The sequence below is a fragment of the Lipotes vexillifer genome, unplaced genomic scaffold, assembly GCF_000442215.2.
Source record: "Lipotes vexillifer unplaced genomic scaffold, Lipotes_vexillifer_v1.1 scaffold1362, whole genome shotgun sequence".
Taxonomy (NCBI): Eukaryota; Metazoa; Chordata; class Mammalia; order Artiodactyla; family Lipotidae; genus Lipotes; species Lipotes vexillifer.
In genome coordinates this window covers 1,053,423-1,077,918 of record NW_006777552.1, presented here as the reverse complement: position 1 = coordinate 1,077,918, position 24,496 = coordinate 1,053,423, and the positions used below count along the sequence as shown (strand labels likewise).

Genomic DNA, 24,496 nt, shown 5'->3' with positions numbered 1-24,496 from the left:
CAAATTAGGATAAGTTCAAGATTTAGCATGAGAAATAGAGGGGAAAAATGTAACAGAACTGGGCAAGTTGAGGAAAAGCGAAAAGCTCTAAATTCATAACCAGCGTGACATTTCATGCAAGTTGAATACTAAAGAGTATTTTCAACAATTGTATAATTTACCTTGATTACTCAATGTTATAGGGTAAGGATTCTCAAAAGGCAGTTCAGAAACCACCAATAATAAGATAATGGATTAATCTCATATTATTTGTAAAATAAAAATGTCTTTTTAACATACATTTCAAAATGCTGATATTGAATTAAGAAGAAGACAGTACCTTATTAGTGACAAATACAATTTTGTCTTTCTGATATTTCTGCTGAGTTTTTTAGAGGCAAATGGGAACAGGCAAAAGAATAATCTTACTGGTTCTCAGTGATCAAAACTGTTCAGGCCTAGGGGCAGGACAGGAATAAAGATGCAGACGTCGAGAATGGACTTGAGGACACGGGGAGGGGGAAGGGTAAGCTGGGACGAAGTGAGAGAGTGGCATGGATTTATATATACTACCAAATGTAAAACATAGCTAGTGGGAAGCAGCCACATAGCACAGGGAGATCAGCTCGGTCCTTTGTGACCACCTAGAGGAGTGGAATGGGGAGGGTGGGAGGGAGACACAAGAGGGAGGGGATATGGGGATATATGTATATGTATAGCTGATTCACTTTGTTATAAAGCAGAAACTAAGACACCATTGTAAAGCAATTATACTCCAATAAAGATATTTTTTAAATAAATAAATAAATATTATGTAACAACCTGAAAAAAAAAAAAAACCTGTTCAGGGAGAGTTTACAATGTCCCATCCGAAACCACCACTACAGTGCACCCTGCTGACATTATATTTGAACTAAAAATTTACAAAACAACATTGTGGAATATTTGCAACTGATAATAAGGTAACTCCCTCCAAGAATGTAGTCTATATTCCAAATGTAACTAAAAGTCTGAGGAAAACTGCTGTATTTCAGTTACGCAAGTAAGTTTTCAGGGAGAGTTGATGAGAAGGAAGGAAGCTGAAGGGAGAGGGAGAAGAGGGAGGGAAACAGAGGCAGAAGTGGAGGAAGAGGCCATCTACCTGCTCTCAGAAAGAGAAATATCAGATACCTGAAGGCTATGATTTTCAGATAAGTTCCACTCCCAGAATGCAGCACTTGTCCCTCCCTGACCCAGTGCTGTATTTGGCAATAGTAGCACAGGAGACAATACTCACTCGAAGGCAAAATGCAAGGCATGCTCAGGCTTTATTATATTTTCCACAAGACTTAGGATCTGGTCATGAATTTATCAAATAAAATGCAACCCAACCGAACATATCATCAATTTGCTTAGCTGTGCTACAGCAAAAGCAGAAGACCATATGAACGATGTTTAGACAGACCTTTACTTGTGCTACTGCTTCTACTAGCACAAGTGAGTGAGAAGCTAGTGTAGTTTTAATAATGTTCAACTTATTTATACCCCATTATCAATGAAAGCATCTCTTAAGTATGTATAAAACTAGATTATTATTTACAGAAACAGATTATCAAAATATTTCTAGGGCTTAAACTTTAACAGGAAAGCATGATCAACAGAGCTTTACTTATTATATCAAATGTTTCATTAATAATGCTTTCTTAGCAGGTACCAAAACATTGCCAGAAAGCATTAATATGCTCAAAAACTTAAATTTGAGAAGTTTCAACCTATAAATGCCTAGTATGTCACATTTCACACACAAAAAAAAATTATAAGGAACTTAAAATGTTAAGGTATTAGCTAAATTCTTTATAGAAGAGGTCATGAAATTACCATTCTACTACTGGAGTATACTGGACTGAGAAGAAACTTAGAAATGAAGTGAAACGCTTAAGCCACGTTCAATCTTCTCAGAATTAGTTCCCCCCAAATAGACAGAACAGAGAAGAGCTGGATAAAAAAGCACACAATCAAAAGTCTGGACCGCTTAATAGCTTTCCTGAACAGAAATTTCATCCTTATTTAAGATGAAATACAGAGAATTCTCATAAACTTATGGAAAATCATTTGGCACATTTGATATAATACTAATCATCCACCTTTCTAAATTATAATCACTGCTGCTTCACTCTACCAAAGCAGCTACTGAAATGAAGACGCCACATTTTAGCGACTACTTTAAGACAACAATGACAGTCAGTAAATCAGACTTTCAACTATGTAATCCTGGAATCAAGCAGCTACACTTTTTCTTCCAAGTAAATAAAAAATTTCATTTTAAAATGAAAAAACTCTTTGATGCTAGATTGGTTTTTCTTTTGAATAATAATTCATAATCATCTACCAGCAAACACTTCCCTTTGAAACTACAACCAAGACACATTTAGATAATTCTCAAAAAATTTCTAATGTTAAAGACATCACAGTACAAGAACGATGATATAATTACAGAAAGAAAGTACATAATTCATTCTTGTAACCCTGAAGATACAGTTAAACTAATCTTGTTTGTTACTGAAAAGTTACTGAAAAATTAGCACTGTATTCATAATTATATTTATTCAAGGCTAAGATACATAATCTGAGCATTAATCATAAACACTGTGGTATTTATCAGCATAAGACTAAAAGCCTTATGGCTAAGGCACTGGAAATCTTAATAGAGATGACAATATAAATCTACATCAAATAGCTACTGTGACAACAAATTTCAAATAAAATCAGCCACTTTAAAAAATAAAAGTTGTTCTATAAATCAATACTACCTAAAATAGAACAATAATGATAAAATAATGAGTTCTCAAAATTTAGGATCACAAAACTAAATCAAAGAACTTTAAGGGTTATTTCGAAAACTATGTTCTTACACTGCTCTCTGAGATAGTACTGCACTTACCTTCAAAATAAAGTTAGAATTAAAATTACTACTCTATGATGTTACTAAGGATTCTATATGTAATGAAGAATAGACCTGGGTAGATCAATTTGCAAGGGCAGATCTACCAGACTAACCGTGTTATTGAGTGTACAAAAAGCTGATCTGAAAGGAAGCAGAATACCTATTATTCATTTATAAGTTCAGAACATTATTAAGAAAAATGTTATCGTATTTTTCTATAACACCAATGATATATTCAAGGCTTAAAAAAGTAGAGGTGAAAGAGGAGAAAAGACAAATTGTTATGTTCTACCAAAAGGTTATCATTATTCTAAGTGAAGAAAATACATTTTGCATGTATTTAGGATACTGCTTAGCAGTCTCATTTCATGGGAGAAATATTTCCAGAGGTATATTCACAATTGAAAACTTCACTAGGACACAGATAGTGGGGAAAGAAAGGAATGGTATTAAGAGCTTTAAAAAAAAAAATCAAATAATTTTTTAGCTCATAGGCCTTGGAATTTGCTAATCCAATTTCCCCCTCATTTCTCAGATGAGGAAATGATTCTCAAGAGACAAGGTGACTTCCTCAAGGTCAATATTAACAACACAAACAGGACTAGAATTCAGGTTTTATGAACTCTTGGATATTGTCCTTTCCTCTACACTAGTGCTAGGGAAATGACATCTAGCATAAAAACAAAGTAAAATGGATTAAACTCAAACACAGTTTAAAAGAAGGTTGTCAGAGCCATGCAGTATTAACTGTACACCCAGGATGAAGCCCTTGAGGATTAATGTGGGATAATACAAGGAGTGAATATCATGAGTAGACTAATGACAGCCAACACTTACAAAGTAATTATTAGGTGTTCAACATTATCTATCTCATGACCATTTTATACATTAATTTATTTATCTATTTTTTAGGTAGAGAGTGTTGTTGTTTTCAACTGTGAATGAGGACAGAAAGTACAATGAAGTTAATAACTGGTGAGGTCAGGAGACTAGAGCAGATTCCAAGAAAAAAAAGAGAAAAAGTTTATTTATGTAACTATTTTATATTCACGTGTCAAAGTATTTAAAAATTTATGATTATAAATAATTTTAGAGGTAAGAGATTTTAGATGTTTCCTATTTTTGGTTCCTTTTTCTTATCAGACTCCTGTAGTGAGAGTTATAGTTTTCAAAACAATTTAGCAGTTAATTTAAAGGCATTCTTATAAAGGCTTATAATGTATTTCAGAAAAAAATCATTATAAGATCCATGAAATAGGGAATAAAGAAATTGCAATAAATCTCAAAACAGAAGAATTAGCATTACAATTTAAATAAGGTTTGAGGGTCACATGGTTCCTGTAAGTAAAGGAGTAAACCCTCTGCTAAGACAAGAAACAATTATTTCAGATCAAAAGTTAAACTCAACTTCCTGTACTATGAATGCAATTTATCTGTTTTAGGAGTATACCCCAAATTTCAAAACTCAGTTATGTTACATTAATTCTGCAACAGGGTCAGGCGAATGGATGGATGGATGGATGGATGGATGGATGGAAGGAAGGAAGGAAGGAAGGAAGAATGGACCACCACATATTTTGAAACCTCCAGAATATAATGACAATATATGGTTTTCCCGGATTTTAGAAGCTACTTTTGTAACTTACCATCTTTTTCCTCTTATCCTGTTCTGTGGGTGGCTCTTCATCTTCTGTTACTTTCGGTTCTTCAAGATGAGACATTAACATACAGCTGCAGTTTTTAAAAAAATGTTTTAAATAAATAAAAAAGTCTATAATATACTAAAAACAAACCTCAAAATACTGAGAACAATAATGCTTCTATGTACCAATATGTGAGGAATAGCTAAATAAATTAGATGTATAATTTAAAAGTTTAATTATGAAAAGATATCTCTTTTAAAAGGGTCACACCAAAAAAAATTTAGAGCATTTTGCTTCAGTATTTAGGTAATAATTGTAAGAAATTTATCTATAGGCAACTTTTGAACCATAAATCACTTGACAAAGCAAGGTATACCTTTTATATCTTTCTAAAAACTGATACTAAAAAAAATAATACTTACAAACACTTAAAATACTTCTTTTCCACTAATCTTCATATGGCTAATTATTTATGTTTCAGAACACTAACAGTAATTTAAACAGTAACATCATTAAAACATTAATTATTAATTACGTAACAATCTACTTTGTGCTCCTAATTACATTACTATGCTATGAGGAACCTGTCCCTGATAGCACTTGTACAAGCAGGACAGTTATAAATCATTTTATTTTGATTATCTGCACTACTGCTCTTCACCATTAGCAGAGATAATAGAAATATAGCTTCCTATTCAGTCAACATTGGTTCCAGGGAGACAAGATATGAATATTGTCTAATGAATCAAGTTGATAGAACAAATGTCACTGTTCCTAATTTAGAATAGAATTCAGTAATTTATCAGAGTCATAGGTTCTTAACCAATAAACCGTGGCAAAGAAAGCTTGGTTTCTCTTATGTTTTGTGGCAAGTATAGGAGAAGGACACTTCCTAACTCAGCCGTGTAAATAACTTTTGATTCAGGGTTAAAGACAAGCGCTGACACCAGAAACCTGATCAGGCTCACTCCTGCAGGGGACATGAATGTCCTTTTATCCTTAACCCCCCACCATTAAAAAAATAATTTTTGGAACAACTGTCTCTGATGAGTCAGTACACCTGGTGGGATTAAACAGTAAGAACCTTAAACTGCAAATCAGAAGCCCTGAAAAACAGCAAGAGCTCAATCGCTAACTCACTTCATGGCTTTAACCTCTTGGAACTGCAATGCTTTTGTTCACCATGATACACAAGTTGACTCTTCAACAACATGGGTTTGAACTGCAGGGGTCCAATTATACGCAGATATTTTTTACAGTAAATACTACAGTACTACATGATCCCTCATTGGTTGAATCCAAGGACGTGGAACCAGAGGAACTGTGGGTATGATGGCCAACTATAAGGTATACTTGGGTTTTCAAATTCAAAGAGGGTGGGTAGGGCTTCCCTGGTGGCGCAGTGGTTGAGAGTCCGCCTGCCGATGCAGGGGACACGGGCTCGTGCCCCAGTCCGGGAAGATCCCACATGCCGCGGAGCGGCTGGGCCCGTGAGCCATGGCCACTGAGCCTGCACGTCCGGAGCCTGTGCTCCGCAACGGGAGAGGCCACAACAGTGAGAGGCCCGCGTACCGCAAAAAAAAAAAAGAAAAAAAGGAGGGTGGGTACCCCAATCCCCGAGTTGTTCAAGGTCAACTATAAAATGATACAGCACAACTAGTTGGCCAAGGAACTCTGGCACAAAGTTGGAAAATTATGACATTATTATCTCAACCCAAAAGGTATTTAATTTAATAAAGTAAAATGTCTAGAAAAAGTCTAGATCCCAGTTTGCACTTTAGAACTGAAGTAAGATGGAGTTCCTTCACTTAAGCTATTTTAAGTCTTCTGCAGACTTGAATTTTAACTGCAATAGATCTGGATCTCCATGGAGTATGCTTTGTACTGCATCAAATCCCTTCACTACATTCCAAAATCTGTCAACTTACTTGTATAGTAAAAAACTCTCTGTTCTTCCTTCCCTAAGTTAAAAAATTTATCACACTAATAATAAAGTATATTCTGGATATAAATATACACACTTTTCCCCCAAAGAGCATATTTTTACTTTGCAATTCTGAAAATTGCATTCATTTGGGTCTCTGAAAGGTAGAAAGTGGAAAAAAACAACAAAAAAAATTGAACTGAAAAGCCCAAAGCTGAAATTCTCTACTGCAAGAAAATCTCCAATTAAAAGTCAAATCCTGGGCTTCCCTGGTGGCGCAGTGGTTGAGAATCTGCCTGCCAATGCAGACGACACAGGTTCGAGCCCTGGTCTGGGAAGATCCCACATGCCATGGAGCAACTGGGCCCGTGAGCCACAATTACTGAGCCTGCGCATCTGGAGCCTGTGCTCCGCAACAACAGAGGCCGCGATAGTGAGAGGCCTGCGCACCGCGATGAAGAGTGACCCCCACTTGCCACAACTAGAGAAAGCCCATGCACAGAAATGAAGACCCAACACAGCCATAAATAAATAAATAAATAAATAAATACATTGTGGGGAAAAAAAAAAAAAAAAAAAAGTCAAATCCTGGGGACTTCCCTGGTGGTCCAGTGGTTAAGAACCTGCCTTCCAAGGCAGGGGACATGGGTTCGATCCCTGGTCGGGGAAGTAAGATCCAACGAAGCCCAAGTGCCTGTGTGCCACAACTAGAGAGCCCGTGCACCACAACTACTGAGCTGCATGCTCTGGAGCCCAGGCACCACAATGAGAGAGGAGCCCACGTGCCACAATGAAGTGCTCCCGTGCCACAACTAAGACCTGACAAAATCCATAAATAAATAAATACATACATACATACATACATACATACATACATAAATAGATGTCAAATCTCATTTTGTTGACAAAGATTAAAGATAGGGAATCATGTTTTACATAAAAAGCATGGTGAGAATTAATAGAATTCTAGTAAGCTAAAATGTGTGCGCTGTGAATGTAGTAATAGTAATAAAATAATAATAACAACAGTTTAAAATAGGAACAATCAACATGTGAGCATAGGCAGCCACCCCTCACATCCTACTCTCATCCACTGAATACATCCAGGCACTCTAGTCTGCTAACTCGGAATCTTTCCCAACAAGAAACTCCAACCAGCCAAACACAACCAACAGTGTTAGCATGCAACATGAAATCTTTTAAATTATTTCTGGTTTAAAGGTACACCTTTCATTTAATCTATACAAACCCACTTCTTTTTTTTTTTTTTTGCGGTACGCGGGCCTCTCACTGTTGTGGCCTCTCCTGTTGCGGAGCACAGGCTCCAGACGCGCAGGCTCAGTGGCCATGGGCTCACGGGCTCAGCCACTCCACGGCATGTGGGATCTTCCCGGACCGGGGCATGAAACAGTGTCCCCTGCATCGGCAGGCGGACTCTCAACCACTGCGTCACCAGGGAAGCCCCCTATATTAACTTTTTAAAAACTGCCTACACACATAAAATGGTTTGTAATTTTGGGTTTGTAATCACAAAAGTCTGAGGTTTCCACTTCATCTGAACTCCTATGCTCCTGAAAGCTAAGTTACATGCCAGAAACATTTTGTTTATACATGTTTAATAAGATTCAACTACATATATCTATTTTCCATATTTTTCAACAAAGTATGATTCGAATGGCAATCTTTCCCATTTGCTATAGATGGTTTTATAAAAAGCAAGGAAAATGGGCTAAGTACATTATTGAGGAGAAGTCAAGCAGTATGGAATCTCATGAAGCCTTGCTTATCATTATATGAAACATGCCTTAAATTAATAGCAATATTAAGAAAAATATGATAATTCTACTATTATAAACAACAGGATATAGTGATAAAAATTTTTTTCACATTAATAGTTATATAAATGTGAGATTATCAGCATTCCTGATAACATAATTTTAACTAATCTCCCAAAGAATACACAGTTGACCCTTGAGCAACACAGATTTGAACATGTGTGGATTTTTCAATAAATTTGTATTACAGAGCTACACATATTACAGTATTACACAATCTGTAGTTGGCTGAATCCATAAATGTGGAATTGCAGATACAGAGAAGGTCAACTGTAAAGTTATACGTGGAGTTTCAACTGTGCAGAGCGTTGGCGTCCCTAACCCCCACGTTGTTCAATAATCAACTGTAATTTTAACTACACTCTTTTGGAACTAGTCAAGTACCATATGACCCTCTAATATCTTAAAGGTGCCAATGATGCTTCAACCAGTCAAATACAAATATAAGATGTTAATCCATTCCCCTTTCTCCATAACTCACCTGAAGGGCAGGGGAACATTGTTAGTGGAAAAAAAGAACATAGTATTCAAGATATCTTAAAAGAGGAATTTATATGTTAAAATACACTTGGAATTTTTTTTAAAAACCTAATGTCAAATCATAAAATGATGATTAGACAAAAGAAGTCCAATTGAGAATTTCACTATAACAAAACTAAGCTTATCTCAAGATCAAACAATATTATAAGCAAAGTAACAAAAATATTTTTCTTTTATAAAGACAAAATTTAAAAGTTGCCATACCATGCTTATATGGTTATAGTAAACAAAAATAATGCAGGATATAATTAATTACTCTCCAAGTCCAAGTGCAATTAATTAAATGATCCACCTACTCTTTATAAGTTCCCGTTTCAGGATCTTCTGTCATGACATCATGTAGGCCCTCCACTGAGATGTTTACAATCCCACAGAATTTATCTTGGATAACACTAGAATGAAAGAAGAGCAAAACAGGTTAAAAATGAAGTATTTCAACAGGTAATTCTTTTTTTTCCCCTCTTAATTATCCTCTCGAACATGAAGAGAAATTTTAGTCTGAAAGTACAAAAGAAACTTTCAAAATATATTTCTTAAAGCAGAAATTGTACTTTGCATATTACAGTAAAATTTTCTTTCACTAGATTACCAGTATGCTTAAATACTTAGGTGGGTAGATCAGATGGGAAAGAGATGCTTTAATATTCTTTAATTTATTATAATAGTCTTGTGTTAACGTCATAACTAAAAGAATAAAGGTACAAAATTTTGAATATCAAAAGTTTCTACTCCTGAGGAAAAAGACAAGCAATAGACTGGGAAAAAATATCTGTAAAACATAAATCTCATGAAGAACTTGGCGCTGAAAACTCAGATGACAAATAACTCAATTTAAAAATGGACAAAAATTTGAACAGATACTTCACCAAAGAAGATAATACAGATGGCATATGAGCACGTGAAAAAATGCTCAATATCATTCGTCATCAGAGAAATGCAAATTAAAACTGTAACGAAATTTTTTTTTTTTGGCCGCACCATTCGGCTTGCTCGGGATCTTGGTTCCCCGACCAGGGATTGAACCCAGGTCCTTGCAGTGAAAGTGCCGAGTCCTAACCACTGGACTGCCAGGGAATTCCCTGTAATGAGATTTTAATAAGTAAAATTAAGAAGACTGACAATACCAAGTGCTGGCAAGGATGAAAAACAACAGGACCTCTCATACATTGCCAGTAAGAATAAAAAATGACACATCCGTTTTGGAAAACACATTGGCAGTTTATAAGTTAACACTCCACACAACTAAGCAATCCCATTCCTGGGTATTTACCCAAGACCAAAACAAGTATTCGCAGATCTGTATGTAAATATTTACGGTACTTTTACTCATAATCCAAAACTGCAAAGATCCTAATGTCTACCAACTAACAAATGGATAAACTGTGGGACATTTATCCAATGGAATAATCAGCAATAAAAGGGAACAAACTACAGATACCTGCAACAACTTGAATAAATCCCAAAAACATTACACTGAGAAAAATAAAAGATTCGAAAGGCTATATACCGTATGACTCCATTTATGTGACTTTCTGGAAAGGCAAAATTATTTAATCAGTGGTTGCCAGGCAAAGGGACACAAGGGAACTTTTGGGGGTGATGGTTATGTTCTGCATCTTGAGTGTGGAAGTGTTATACACTGTGTACATTTGCCAGAACTGTATGCTTAAAAGAGGTTTTACTGTATGTGAACTATACCTTAATAAGCCTAACTTTTAAAAAGTAGAAGTATATGACCATTTACTGGCACAAAAAATTATGCTAAAAATAACTGAATAAATTATAACTCATCTCCAGGGAACTAATAGTATCATTCCTGCAAGGGACATACTGTGTTTCTCATACTGCATTAACATGCAGAATTAAGTTTTAAAATGTTCACTAAAAGTAGTTCCCAAAGTCAACACAGTTTGGGTCATGTTCCCACCTTTGTAAAGTAAAAACCTTCTGTCTGTACTTTCAAATGTGATCAGGTTTTAGAGAATTAAATCACCAGATGGGCAAAATAACCAATAGTTGTTATCATTCTGTTGTATTTTAATGTGTATGTAACAACCTATTGCAAGAGTATATATTTTTGATATCACTATATATCCTTCGCATAAGAATTTTTAAAATCTCTCAAGAAAGAAACACACATACAGTCTGCCTTATCTGGTTTAGCGAGAAACACCTTAGAAAAAGGTATTGGAGCCAATAGGCACATCAAAAGCTGCTTGACATCGTAATTATTAGAGAAATACAAATCAAAACTACAATGAGGTATCACCTCACATCAGTCAGAATGGCCATCATCAAAAAAGCTACAAACAATAAATACTGGAGAGGGTGTGGAGAAAACGGAACCCTCCTACACTGTTGGTGGGAATGTAAGTTGGTACAACCACTATGGAGAGCAGTATGGAGGTTCCTTAAAAAACTAAAAACAGAGTTACCATATGACCCAGGATTCCCACTCCTGGGCATATATCCAGAAAAGATGAAAACTCTAATCCAAAAACATATGTGCACCCTAATGTTCAGAGCAACATTATTCACAATAGCCAAGACAGAAACAACCTAAATGTTCATCTGCAGATGAATGGATAAAGAAGATGTGGTACATATATATACAATGGAATATTACTTAGCCATAAAAAAGGATGAAATAATGCTACTTGCAGCAACATGGATGGACCCAGAGACTGTCATACTATGTGAAGCAGGGTAAACAGAGAAAGACAAATATTACATGATATCACTTAATATGTGGAATCTAAAAAAATGATACAAAGGAACTTATTTACAGAACAGAAATAGACACACAGACATAGAAAACAAACTCATGGGTACCAAAGGGGAAAGGGGGATAAGGATAAATTAGGGATTTGGGATTAACAGATACACATGACTATATATAAAATAGATAAACAACAAGGACCTACTGTACAGCACAGGGAACTATATTCAATATCTTGCAATAACCTATAATGGAAAAGAATCTGAAAAAGAATATATATATATGTGTGTGTGTGTATATATATATATATATATATATATATATATATATATATATATAAAACTGAATCACTTTGCTGTTTAGCTGAAACACTGTAAATTACCTATATGTCAAATTTTTAAAAGTCATATTAAAGAAAATGATTTTTAAAAAGCATTAGAAACCAAGATTGTGCACTAAAAGTTCAGCCACTCTCTGTCATTTCTCTAGGTGTTGGTCTTCTTGTCTGTAAAGTGAAGACTGGACTCAGGGATGCCAGATACATGGCGGGGAATACAGCCATTTTCCCTTCCCACTGCAGAGTTAATTCACCACTAATCCATCATAGCAAGCTCAGGCAGGCAGGGCCTGACATTCCTTTTTAACAGAGCAGCATTCTGGATAGCTATCAACAACTGATCTCAATTAGTTGAAAAAGACAAAAGTCCTGTATTCTAGAGCTTCCAAGGCTCTTTACCAGGCCTTTATGTCAATATTATTTAGGGACAATCCACTCAGGCAGCTGCCTTCTCTGCTCAGATCACCTCCAAGATCAACCCCACACCTTCTAGGGCTAGAAATTTCCCAAGAAATCAATGGAATTTCTGAGTACTGTGTATTTTCTCGAAATGATTATGAATTTTCCTAACAGGTATCTGACAACCCACGTGTGACCATGTTCTACTATGTGTGTGAATGTTAATTATAAGGGAGTGTAGGGGAGAGAGAGATTTAAAAAAGGTATAATTTGACAACCAGCTCATTTGTTTACAGGTTTTACTTCAAATTATCATATTGATCAATGCTGGGGCTACCAGCATGGTCACACATGGTTCTGAGGAGATGGTAAGAAGTTATATCTTTGCCATAATTAGAAAATGATACAGTGCTACAGCACTGGGCTTCAATTCAGAGATGAACATTTACAGAATGAGCCTTGAAGGCTTATAACAGATTGTGATAAACTGCAGCATGGATAAGGTAAACTTTTGACTGCACAATTCTTGCCAAAGGCAGTAACTTCACCCCTTTCTCATAAATGATCAGATTATTTAGATGACACTGCTAGAACCAGAATGAAGCTTGAAAAGTTCTGAGAGAAATCTAACAGGTTCAGGAGCCTGAGGTTTACAGAAAGCCAAAAGACAGTATTAGTGAATGATTGACAAAAATGAGTGTTAAAATCAAACTAAAGAAGAGATAAGGATACTCACAGAAGCAGACTGGACACAGGCCGGAAGATATAGGTCCAACCTCGGCTCTACCTGCACATGCTAGTCAGGAAGAAAGACTATTGTCCTGGCCCATGCTTATTCAGGCTTGGAGGAGAAGTCAGTCATGTGATCACTGTGATTCACACTCCTTCCCTCCCCTGCCTCCAGCTGAACTTCTAGCTCTACCAAGGGAGAGGCTTAGATGACTGTCTTGTAGGGGTGAAGAAGGGAGGTGAGGCAACCTCAGTCAGTCATTTTTTTCACTGAAATGTCACCCATGCTGCACAGAAAAGGACACAAGAGGCAGAGATCTAGCCTGGGGGAAAGCGGGGGAAAAGGGGGGATTAATTCCAGTAGACAGGGGAAACCATGCTTACCCTGGGGTACTTAGTAAGTGCCAGAGCGGGTGAGGCTTGGACTTCAAGTTCAGAAAAGGGGAAAATGACTATGGCACAGAGTAGAAAGGTATGTAATCTGGCTTTGAATGAAAAGAGTTGACTCTAGAAAAGGAGACGGACTGAAGAAAAAGAGTGGAAAAGGAGATTCTATGCCACACTTTGTGATCAATAAAAGGAGAAGTTAAACAAAAATTATCTTCAGAGTATTCAACTTCAAAAAGCACTCAGAAGGATGCAACTCAATTACCACTCATTAAGCAGTTTGGGAAAAGTACCCCAAAATAATACAGGTAACAAAAACCTACAAGAGGCTTGTACTTTCCTTGCATACAGATGTTTAAAGAAAACAAGCATTAAGAAGTTATAAATTCTTTTCCTCCTTTTTAAAGTATTACAAAAATGTGTAAATGTTACATTTAAGAAGAAGCCTTTAAAATAAAATTTTTATAGACAGTGTTCTTTATGATTCTTTTTGAATATTAAGCATGTTTCCCTTTTTATCCACACAATACTCTCAACCCTGTACTTTATAAATTAAGAATAAATCTTGTTTTTTGTAATATACAATCTTTCTGAATTACATGCTTTAAAATGTAATTAGACATCTAAAATGGAAACAATCAAAAGAGAGCTGGAAACCAGGAATGAAATAGCAATAGGTTTGGAGGAACAAAGGGAAGGAGAAAAGTCATTGTACTGTGATAATCTTATATACATTATTTCTTTAAATACAACAAGCCAGGAACTAGGTATTATACTGTTTTTGTTTTTTTACGAAAAAAGCTGTTTTTTTCTTTTATATGTATTACATACTGGAGTTACGAGTAATACTTTTTTAGAATTCTCAGTGTATCATCTCCTAATAGTAGTCTTCTTGTGTATATCCATTCAAATCTGGTGTCTGGTATAATGTGGGAGAAGTAAAGGTAGCCAGAGAAAACCATGTAATTTTAAATCTCACTCAACTCTTAATTCTCCAAAATCAGTGCTTACCACGAAGTGGCAGTTCACATTAACTAGGGCACGGCAATCTAGTATCCCTGAAAGAGACAGCCAAACTCCATGCTAGTCTATACAATGGTCCTTCGATAACCATGGATGCTCAAGTCCCTTATACTATAAAATGGTGTAGTACGGTAGGCCCTCTGTATCCATGGATATGGAACCCGCAGTTTTCTACAGCACGGTAGAAAAAACAACATTCAGGAGCTTAAAGAGAAAACAAAACACTGATTACTGATTATTCCAGCCAGAAGTTTATCTTGCTATACTCCCATGAGCAGACTTCAGAAGACTGGCTTACTGAGTATTAATAAGAGGTGGATTTATACCAGGATATCAATTAACTCATGAAGAAAGAAGTGATTAGAGTAAGTGGTCATATTACCTAGGCCAATTCTTCCTGGTGTATAGGTCACCATGGTCAAGTTCATTCACTTTAGTCGACATTTTATGAGCTCACAAAACATGTTAGACATCCTGATAAGCCCTGGGGATAAAAAAGATGGCCACCTCAGGGAACTTAGAAACTAAAGGACAAAGAAATGAAGCAACAAAAGAGATGTTCCTTTTTTGTTTTAAATCAGGTTATGATCTCCTGAATAACTGGCTTTCTCAATTTTACAGGTTTCTGACTTACTGGGTTGGCCAAAAAGTTCCTTCAGGTTTTAAGTAAAAATAAAAGACGCATTGTTCATTTTCACCAAGAACTTTATGGAACAATGTATTCACTGTTTTGTTCCACTACCTTCTGCCAGTTTTCAGGTAACTTCATAATTCCATCTTCCCAAAACTTTTTATCTTTGTGAGCAAAGAACTGTTCCAGGTGCCTTTTACAGTCTTCCAGAGAATTGAAATTTTTTCCAGTAAGAGGATTTTGTAAAGACCGAAATAAATGGAAATCTGAAAGTGCAATGTCTGGTGAATAAGATGGATGAATGAGAACTTCCCAGCCAAGCTGTAACAGTTTTTGCCTTGTCGTCAAAGAAACACGCAGTCTTGCGTTATCCTGATGGAAGATTATGCGTTTTCTGTTGACTAATTCGGACGCTTTTCGACGACTGCTGCTTTCAGTTGGTCTAATTAGGAGCAGTACTTGTTGGAATTGTTTGGCTTTCCGGAAGGAGCCCAAATTAGAGGACTCCCAATTTCACCACATACACAACATCACCTTCTTTGGATGAAGACTGGCCTTTGGTGTGGTTGGTGGTGGTTCATTTCACTTGCCCCACGATCTCTTCCATTCCACATTATTGTACAGTATCCACTTTTCGCCACCTGTCACAATTTGATTTAAAGACGGAACTTTTTCATTACGTTTAAGTAGAGAATCGCACGTGGAAATATGGTCAAAAGGTTTTTTTGGCTTGGAACCCAAACGTCAAAGCGATTCATATAACCAAGCTGGTACAAATGACTTTCAATGCTTGATTTGGATATTTTGAGTATGTTGGCTATCTCCTGTGTGGTATAACGATTGTTCTCAATTAATATCTTGATTTGATCACTATCAACTTCAACTGGTCTACCTGACCATGGAGCATCGTCCAGAGAGAAATCTCCAGCACGAAACTTTGCAAACCACTTTCGACACATTCAGTCAGTCACAGCACCTTCTCTATACACTGCACAAATTGTTTTTTTCGTTTCAGTTGAGTTTCTACCTTTCTTGAAATAATACAGCATAATATGCCGAAAATGTTGTTTTTCTTCCACCTTCAATATTAAAATGGCTACAAAAATTCACCAATTTTGATGTTTCTTTTTTAATGCACACTGATATGACAGCTGTCAGAATACAATTTAACAAAATTGTTTCAAATGAAGTTAAAGACAACTAAGCGCTATCTTACGGGAAAAACTGAATGAACCTTTTGGCCGACCCAGCATTTACTGGCTTAAGTCAGAGCATCCTGTCGTCTGGATGATGCTCATGAAGCACTGGCAAATTACTATTCTCTAATCCTCATCACTGGCCTCTACAGACTGGATCATTCTACCACCACTTGAGATCTTAGAATTTTCAAGTTAACTTATCTTTTATTTATTGCATTAGGATAGATGCTTCTCCTAAAGGAATCCCAAATTTGATATAAACTTATTTTCATTTCACAATGCTAAATCGGACCCAACTGAGTGCCTTCTTTTCTTTCTCCTTAATTTAAGAACTTTCAAGGCCCATCGAGAACCTCAGCAAGCTCTACTAAAACCACCTTTCCAAAGTTGTATTGAACTATTCTTCATTTCACTGCTCTCAGGCATTAAGTCATCACCTCCTGAATACAGAAGTTCCTGACTCCAATAACTGCTTACTCCCTGCCCCTCACAATGTTCTCCCTCCTTTGTTCTATTCAATGCATAATTCACATTTTCTTCACGAAGTCTTCCCTGACCACTCCTTACCTCACTGTAATTGAGCACTCTGTCCTTTGAGTTTCCAGTAGCATAAAACCTCTGCACTACTCATTTGGCGTGCCACTCATGTGGCACCTTTTTTATTACTTTCTTCTTATGTCCTTTAATTTTTCATGCCTGCATGCCTGCTCTCCCTAAGATGGTAAGTAACATGAAGCAGAGCCCATGTGTTACATTTATTTCTTTATGTCCCTTAGGGTAACATGCATCATGTGAACACAAAATAAATAATCATAGGAATTTATGATCCCCAAAGCTCAAAAACTGCCCTTTTTTTTAAACAATATTATTTTTACTTATTTCTTTTTAAAATTACAAGTATAGGTAACTAAGCTGTAGATAACATATTACAATTCATTAGTCTACACCTGACATTAGGCAGAAAATAGAACAGAAGGTGGCTGTGTTGGAATCTACATCTGAAACATTCATCTTAGAAAATTCAAGGAAAGTTTAACATCAAGGATGAAAGGAGAGAATAAAAGTAAAACTGAAGGGCAAGAAGTATTAGTAATCTTCCTTTTTACCTATCACACTTTTCCTTTTCTTATTTTACATACTTGGTTGATACATTAATTTATTTGCACAGACCAGAGGTACAACTATGCTACAGAAAGAACACCGGCCTTTTTAAACATCTGCTTGTTTTGTTCTTCAAGTATGTGGTAATTGATGTTCTATATATATACAGACACAAACATTAAATAAGTAGGTGAGAGCATTAAAAATTTTATTCAGTGGGTAAAGACCATCTGATCATTTAAAACAATTCCACATAGTTTTTAGTAAACTTTTCTTTTTCAGTTAAATGCACGTGAGTAAAACTATAGCTCTTAATCTTGACTTAGTATTTCCTAAAGGTGTGATATTTTCTGGGTGTGTAACAGTATCTGTAGAATATGTGAATTGCAGAAACTTCACACAGAGTGATTTTTTCTTGCTTTTGAAAACTATGTACTAAAGAAAAAAAACTCCATCTTTGTATTTTTCACCCAACTTAAAAAATCACGCTTGCTTAAAATTATTTCTGTCCTTTTGTATCACTATGAACCCAACCACAGGTGTTCAGAAAACAAAATGCCCCTAGAAAGATAGTGCAAAATTTTTACTCCCAAAGGCACAAATACAAGAAATATTCTAATATTCATTTGGTTAGCCTAAACAATAAATATTAGGTTCAATGTGAACAGGACTCTAGTTTCTTTCATTTATCCAATTTTTATTAGTATTTTTCTAGTAAGCATTTTACACTTCCAGTTTTTAGATTAACTGATCCATCATCATAGAGCCTGTGCCTTAAATAGCTTCTCTGTAAGTGATGGGTTTACACATTTACATCACATCTGCATTCCCTTGGGCCTTGGAGGAAAACAGGAATGCAGAAACACCAAATTTTCAGTTACTTTTTCTGAACAGTTTTATAATCAAAAATTGATGATTTAAGTTTTTCATAGTAGCAAGCCCAAGAAAGAAAGAAATCAGAACTTCAGTTACTTTAAAATTTTCTCTGCTCTAACCAGACAACAATTATACTATTTGTACACTGCACATAATAATATCTGAACCCACTCACATCATTAAATCCTAAGTCAGAGGGTCAATGAAGTTAAGGTAATTTAAGAAAATAAGTTTTTAAGCACTAAAAGCCACAATCAAATAAAATATTCTGTAAATTATACTTTTCTGCTTATATTAACAATATTAAGGAAAGAACAGCAGTTTACTAAAAGAAAAAGGAAAACGAAAAAAGCCTTGATTTATCGGTCTTATTCCAGAATTCCTACCACACCGGAAGTTATAAAAGTGGTGACATTTACACTAAAATCAGGTTTTTCCCCTCTCTGTTTTCCAGGACCTAGGCTGGAAATATTTCTGTCACTTAAATGGAAACATACATCCTTTCTACATAGTTAATTCTCTTCGTGGTCATGGAACAGTGTATGTATTAATAAATCTAGTTCCCTTGACAAATACTGGGCAAGGAAATAAAAGGATAAAAAGTTCATAATGGAAGTTCACTAAGTTATTTTAAAATTAAAGTTTATACAACAATTATCCTTACATATTATAAACCATTCCCCAATTAACTTTTTTTCTTTTTTGACTGCATAGAGGTGGGGGGGGGGAGCAAGCCGTTATCTTTAAGACAATAAGAAATAACTACAATGATCTATGTATAGTGGGATGAGAAGAAACTGCCATATTATATGATTTTCAAGAGGAAGACTATGCTTTAAGAAACACTGCTCAGTGAAGATATACTAAGGTTCCATTAAAAAGAAGATGATCAATGACTGGCACAGAACTGTTTGGAAAAGACATTAGGCTGAAAAAACCCAATCAATGCTTATTTTCAAAGCTTATAGGAGTCACTTGACAAACTTTTTTTTTAAAGTGATACAAAAGAATTTAATAGAGATTTAGTAATTACTGGGTTGGAGGCATGACCTCACCATTATAAATGGTGGACATTGTTGAAAACAGAGCTATACAAGTTATCACAAGGCAATCATGAACATATATCTTCAGGATAAATGAGAAAAAGCCAACTTAGTTAACGCTATTAAAGTTATATGAAAAGATACTTGTGGCTTAGAGTTAAATTTCTGGAGAAGTGCTGTATGTCACACTGCTCAGACCAAAACGAAGATAATGTGCTCTGTAAAACAGTGTTATGTGATCAGAATGGAAGTCTGTGATGATGAGAACATTGATGTCAAAGATTTACATGAAGCATTTGAATAAAACTATCACGAAATAACAGGGGAAAAAAATCTATTTACATTATTTTAAAATATGTATGTGTAACTAAACTAAAAATATAATAGGCATTTGACTATTTTGTTACAGCTTTGTAAATACAACACATTCAAGCTGACCAAAAACCTTATGTAGATTTTTCTTATAGGGAAAATGAGTTAAATGCCTGCTATTTAGACCTGCCTCGTTCAGGCACACTGGGAAAATGAGTTAAATGCCTGCTATTTAGACCTGCCTCGTTCAGGCACACTGCCAAATTCCTCCTAAATACTGCTAGCACTCACAATGACCTCTCTGAGCTTTGGAACCCTATTACATCTACATCCTCCTCATCCACTCTTGGCAGTCTCACAAGCATCTCTAACTTAAGGTAGCCAACACCAAACTTTTGAGTGCCTTCCCAAGAAAAATAAAGCAAAACAAGATAGAAAATCAAAATCAGGCTCTCTTCCAGTTGTCCTTATCTGACTACAGAGCAATTCTAAGCACCCAGTGACTCAGGCCAGAACCTGGGATTCAGTTTTGACCTTTCTTCTCATCTACCCTTCAAAAATCCGATTTATCATCAAATTCTGTCACATTTATCTATGAAATTTTTCAACTTCTCTATATCCTACTGTGAACAGTGTGCTGCAAGTCAATCCTGTCTCTACTTTGAACTATTGCATAACTTCCTGGGGACCCTTCCACTCTTTGTTTCTTCTAATTCATTCTCTACACAGTGCTCTTTTGCAAAATCTGATCATGTCTCCCTTGCTTTAAAGGAAGGGTTTACACATGCTAACACATATATATGGAATCTAAAAAAAAAAAAAAAAAAGGTTCTGAAGAACCTAGGGGCAGGACAGGAATAAAGACGCAGACGTAGAGAATGGACTTGAGGACACGGGGAGGGGGAAGGGTAAGCTGGGACGAAGTGAGACAGTGGTACTGACATATACACTACCAAATGTAAAATCGATAGCTACTGGGAAGCAGCTGCACAGCACAGAGAGATCAGCTCGGTGCTCTGTGACCACCTAGAGGGGTGGGATAGGGAGGGTGGGAGGGAGATGCAAGAGGGAGGGGATATGGGGATATATGTATACATATAGCTGATTCACTTTGTTATACAGCAGAAACTAACACAACATTGTAAAGCAATTATACTCCAATAAAGATGTTAAAATTTTTTTAATAAAGTAAGTAAGTAAGGGTTTAACCTTTCAGTAACTTCCCATTACACATAAAAATCCAAACTCCTAATCATGGTTTACTCAGCCCCATCTGACCTGGTTGCTGCCTACCTCTCTCTGACCTCACCTAACTTTTCATACTCCTCTCCAGCTATACCAGCCTTCTTTTTGACAAACACTTTCTTAGTCTAAGGACTTCCATGGAGGGATTCCATCTGCTAAGAATGCTATTGCCTGAATTTACCTGGTTAGTTGTATTTACAGTAGGAATGAAACTCCAGGAGGGTATGGTCCTGAATGGAAAAAAAACTCAGATTTTTCCTTCCTGAGTAGGGGGAAACCCTGTTCTTCCCTACTATGTTTCTCTTCTGTGAGTCTTCTTTACTCACAGCACACTTTACTTCTGGTCACCAAATGTGTGGAAGATTTTCCCAACATGCCATTCTCTGTGACACCCGCTGGATGACCTACAATTTAACTCAATTCTAACACTATCTCCCTGGAGATAATGTCAGATCCCACAGGTTAAGGTCTCAGACCCACAAGACTGAGCTACCCCCCAAGTCCCTCAGATGCCAAAGGTTCCAATGACTCCTCCCTAGGTTCAACTGATTTGCCAGAGAAATCACAGAATTCAGGGAAACATGTTTACCAGTTTACTAAAATATATGATAAAGAATACAGATGAATAGCCAGATGAAGAGCTACAGAGGGCAAGGTCTGGGAGGGTCCCGAGCACAGGTGCTTTGGTCCCTGTGGAGTTGGGGCGTATCACCCTTCTGATGTGGATGTGTTCCCCCATCTGGAAGCTCCTTGAACACCCTACTATTGGGATTTTATGGAGAATTCCTTACATACATAGTCAATTATTAACTCCATTTCCAGCTCATCTCCCCTCTGTGGAAGATGGGGCTTGGAGCTGAAAATTCCAAGCCTCTAAACATGGCTCAGTCTCTCTGGTGACCTCAGTCTAGGAGCCCACCCCAGAGCTGCCTCGTCAGAACAAAAGATGCTCCTAATGTTCTTATCACTTAGGAAATTACAAGGGTTTCAGGAGCTCTGTGCCAAGAATCAGGGGTAGAGACCATACATATTTTCTTCTTTTATCTCACAGGTCCCCATTCTAGAAGACAATGCCTTAGGAGGCTTTCATAGATGAGAAGCAGATGATTTAAGAAAAGGGGTTCTGAAAGCCAAAACATGAGGAAACTGAACTAGAACATAAAAATATTTGCTCCATGGGACCTCAAACAAAATACAAAGAAAATGTGAACTTATGTATTAAGAATAGAATTAACACTAGGAAGGGTATCAGAGAAGGTATCTGGCAAAAAGTTAGATTTTCCAAAGCCAATATCCAAACTAAGAACAGGCAAGGGTTTATGCTCAGGTACTGGAAACTCAAGACATATGGGAAGACATGGAGATAAAAGGAAAGTACTGTATATTACAATTACACACTATTGACAATCAAAAAACTACTTCCCAATAAAATATAGTGCCCTCTACTATGTCACATGATGCCTCAAGAGTCAGGAACAATGAAACAAGGCACATTTGGACCAGCAGAACGCATACTATCCATTCCTTTCATTCATGCTGCTTTCTCCGTATTTATCTTTTAACCCACAAGGCTTCTCACATTAAAGTATGCAGCCACAAGAGCCTACCCACTTCAGTAGAGTGATGACTAGAGATAGAGGGCACTTTTAAAAAACTATACTTGAGACAGTATAATACTGAAAACCATGGGCCCATCACCTTGTTAATATTGCTCCATAACCGTGAAATCATTAACAAACTAGATAATAATTTGAGACAACTGATGCATATCCCTCCCACTCACCTAAGGCCTTATCAGCAAGTCCAATAACAGAAAAGAAAAAGTTTTAATGAGAAATAAAATGGGCCTTCTCAGGAGGAAAAAAATTAAGTTACTATTCAGTAGGCGATGCATAAAAACAAAGTCTAACCGGTAAACAGAACAACCTTCTCTTTGGTTTCACGTACCCCGTTCTCTTTCCTCTTAGTCCAGAGCAGCACAACATATTACAAGTCCATGAATACGTTTTCCAGTCTGGCCCAGTAACAGAAGACAAGCAAGGAGTGGTATCCTTCTAACAAGGAAGAACAAGAAGTACAATAGGATGTGGGGAAGTGCATGAAGGACCAACTTGGTAGGAAGACCTAACATCAAAGCTCATTCTCAGAACCTTGTAAAAGGTTTCCAGGCTTTCTTTTCCCATTTTGGCAATGCTTAAAAACAAATATGGCAAATTTTACTGTTTTTGTTGTGGTGTGGATAAGAAATGGAGTGAAAATGCCCTTATTACATGTGGGTCCCCCTCCACCTTAAAGCTTAAACACTTGGTTATTTCTATAATTCTTAAGTTCAAGAAATGTCCACATTATGTTTGAATGTTCTATTTCTTGACCTAAGTAGTGATTAAAACAGGTGTATTTACTTCTGTATGTGGTTTATAAATAAACAAGAGTTTTCTAAAATGTTGCCTGTAGTCTAAGGGCAAATATTTTCCAAAAACCTAACATCTGATTTCTCCCTCACCTGTCATGCCTCTGCCAATCACAAAGGCACCTTCCAAAGTAGCTCTAGAATCCCTCCATCCTGTATGCCACCACCCCAGTCCAGGGCTCCAGCATCTCTCCCATGAATCAGTGATTACTCCATGGGAAATTCAGATTAATCCTGTTTCTAGTCTTGTTCCTTCCAGAAAGAGTGCACTTTCAGTTTGTATTTGCCAAATGCTAAATGTTTAAAAGAATCCTTGGGACTTCTCTGGTGGCTCAGTGGTTAAGAATCTGCCTGCCAATGCAGGGGACACGGGTTCGAGCTCTGGTCCGGGAAGATTCCACATGCCACGGAGCAACTAAGCGCGTGCGCCACAACTACTGAGCCTGCACTCTAGAGCCCGCGAGCCACAACTACTGAAGACCACGTGCTAGAGCCTGTGCTCTGCAACAAGAGAAGCCACTGCAATGAGAAGCCTGCGCACCACCATGAAGAGTAGCCCCTGCTCATCACAACTAGAGAAAGCCCACATGCAGCAACGAAGACCCAGTGCAGCCCCAAAAAAAAAAAAAAAAAAAAAATTAAAAAAAAAAAAAAAAAAAAAAGAATCCCTGAATGTGTAGCCAAACAGCAGCATTAGGTTCCCTTAACAATGCTTAAAATCCTTCCATTGGCTCCCTGCTGCCCTAGGGAAAAACATGAAATTACAACATCCTTCATCGTCTGATTTCTCTCTAGCTGCAAATCTCATAATACCCACTCACAACTCGTTGGACTGAATTTTCGTTCCTGAAAAGCAGTATTCTATTTCTTCAACCCTCTACCTACTACTCAGCTCTCTTTCACTGGGCTAATTTCTACTTATCCTTTACAATCCAGTTTCAATGTCACTTTTCTCATAAAGCTATCTCTCACCTCCACATATGTTATACAAGAGAGTACCTTCAAGTGCAGTATTTATCACACTGTACAATAACCATGTGTGTCCTCCTCTACATTTCAAGCTCTACTGAGAATAGGAACATGTCCATGTTATTCACAATTATAACCCTAGCATCCAGGCAGCAGTATAGTATAAAATTAAAAGCATGGGCTCTGGAATCAGACCTAAAAAGTGTCACAAGCTGTGAGAATTTGGGAGTTTCTTAAACTCACTCTGCCTAAGTTTCCCTACCTGTAAAATG

At 36.7% G+C, this 24,496-nt stretch overlaps 1 protein-coding gene across 1 annotated transcript in view; it reads right to left on the bottom strand.

The window, feature by feature from the left end:
* The window catches only part of IPO11 (importin 11), a 200,350-nt gene that overhangs the window by 23,443 nt on the left and 152,411 nt on the right, over positions 1-24,496 (bottom strand). The window contains exons 28-29 of the mRNA XM_007451173.1: positions 9,141-9,236; positions 4,549-4,633 (exon numbers count right to left, since the gene is read on the bottom strand). Coding sequence (XP_007451235.1) covers positions 4,549-4,633; positions 9,141-9,236 — 181 coding nt within the window. The remainder of the gene's footprint in view (positions 1-4,548; positions 4,634-9,140; positions 9,237-24,496) is intronic.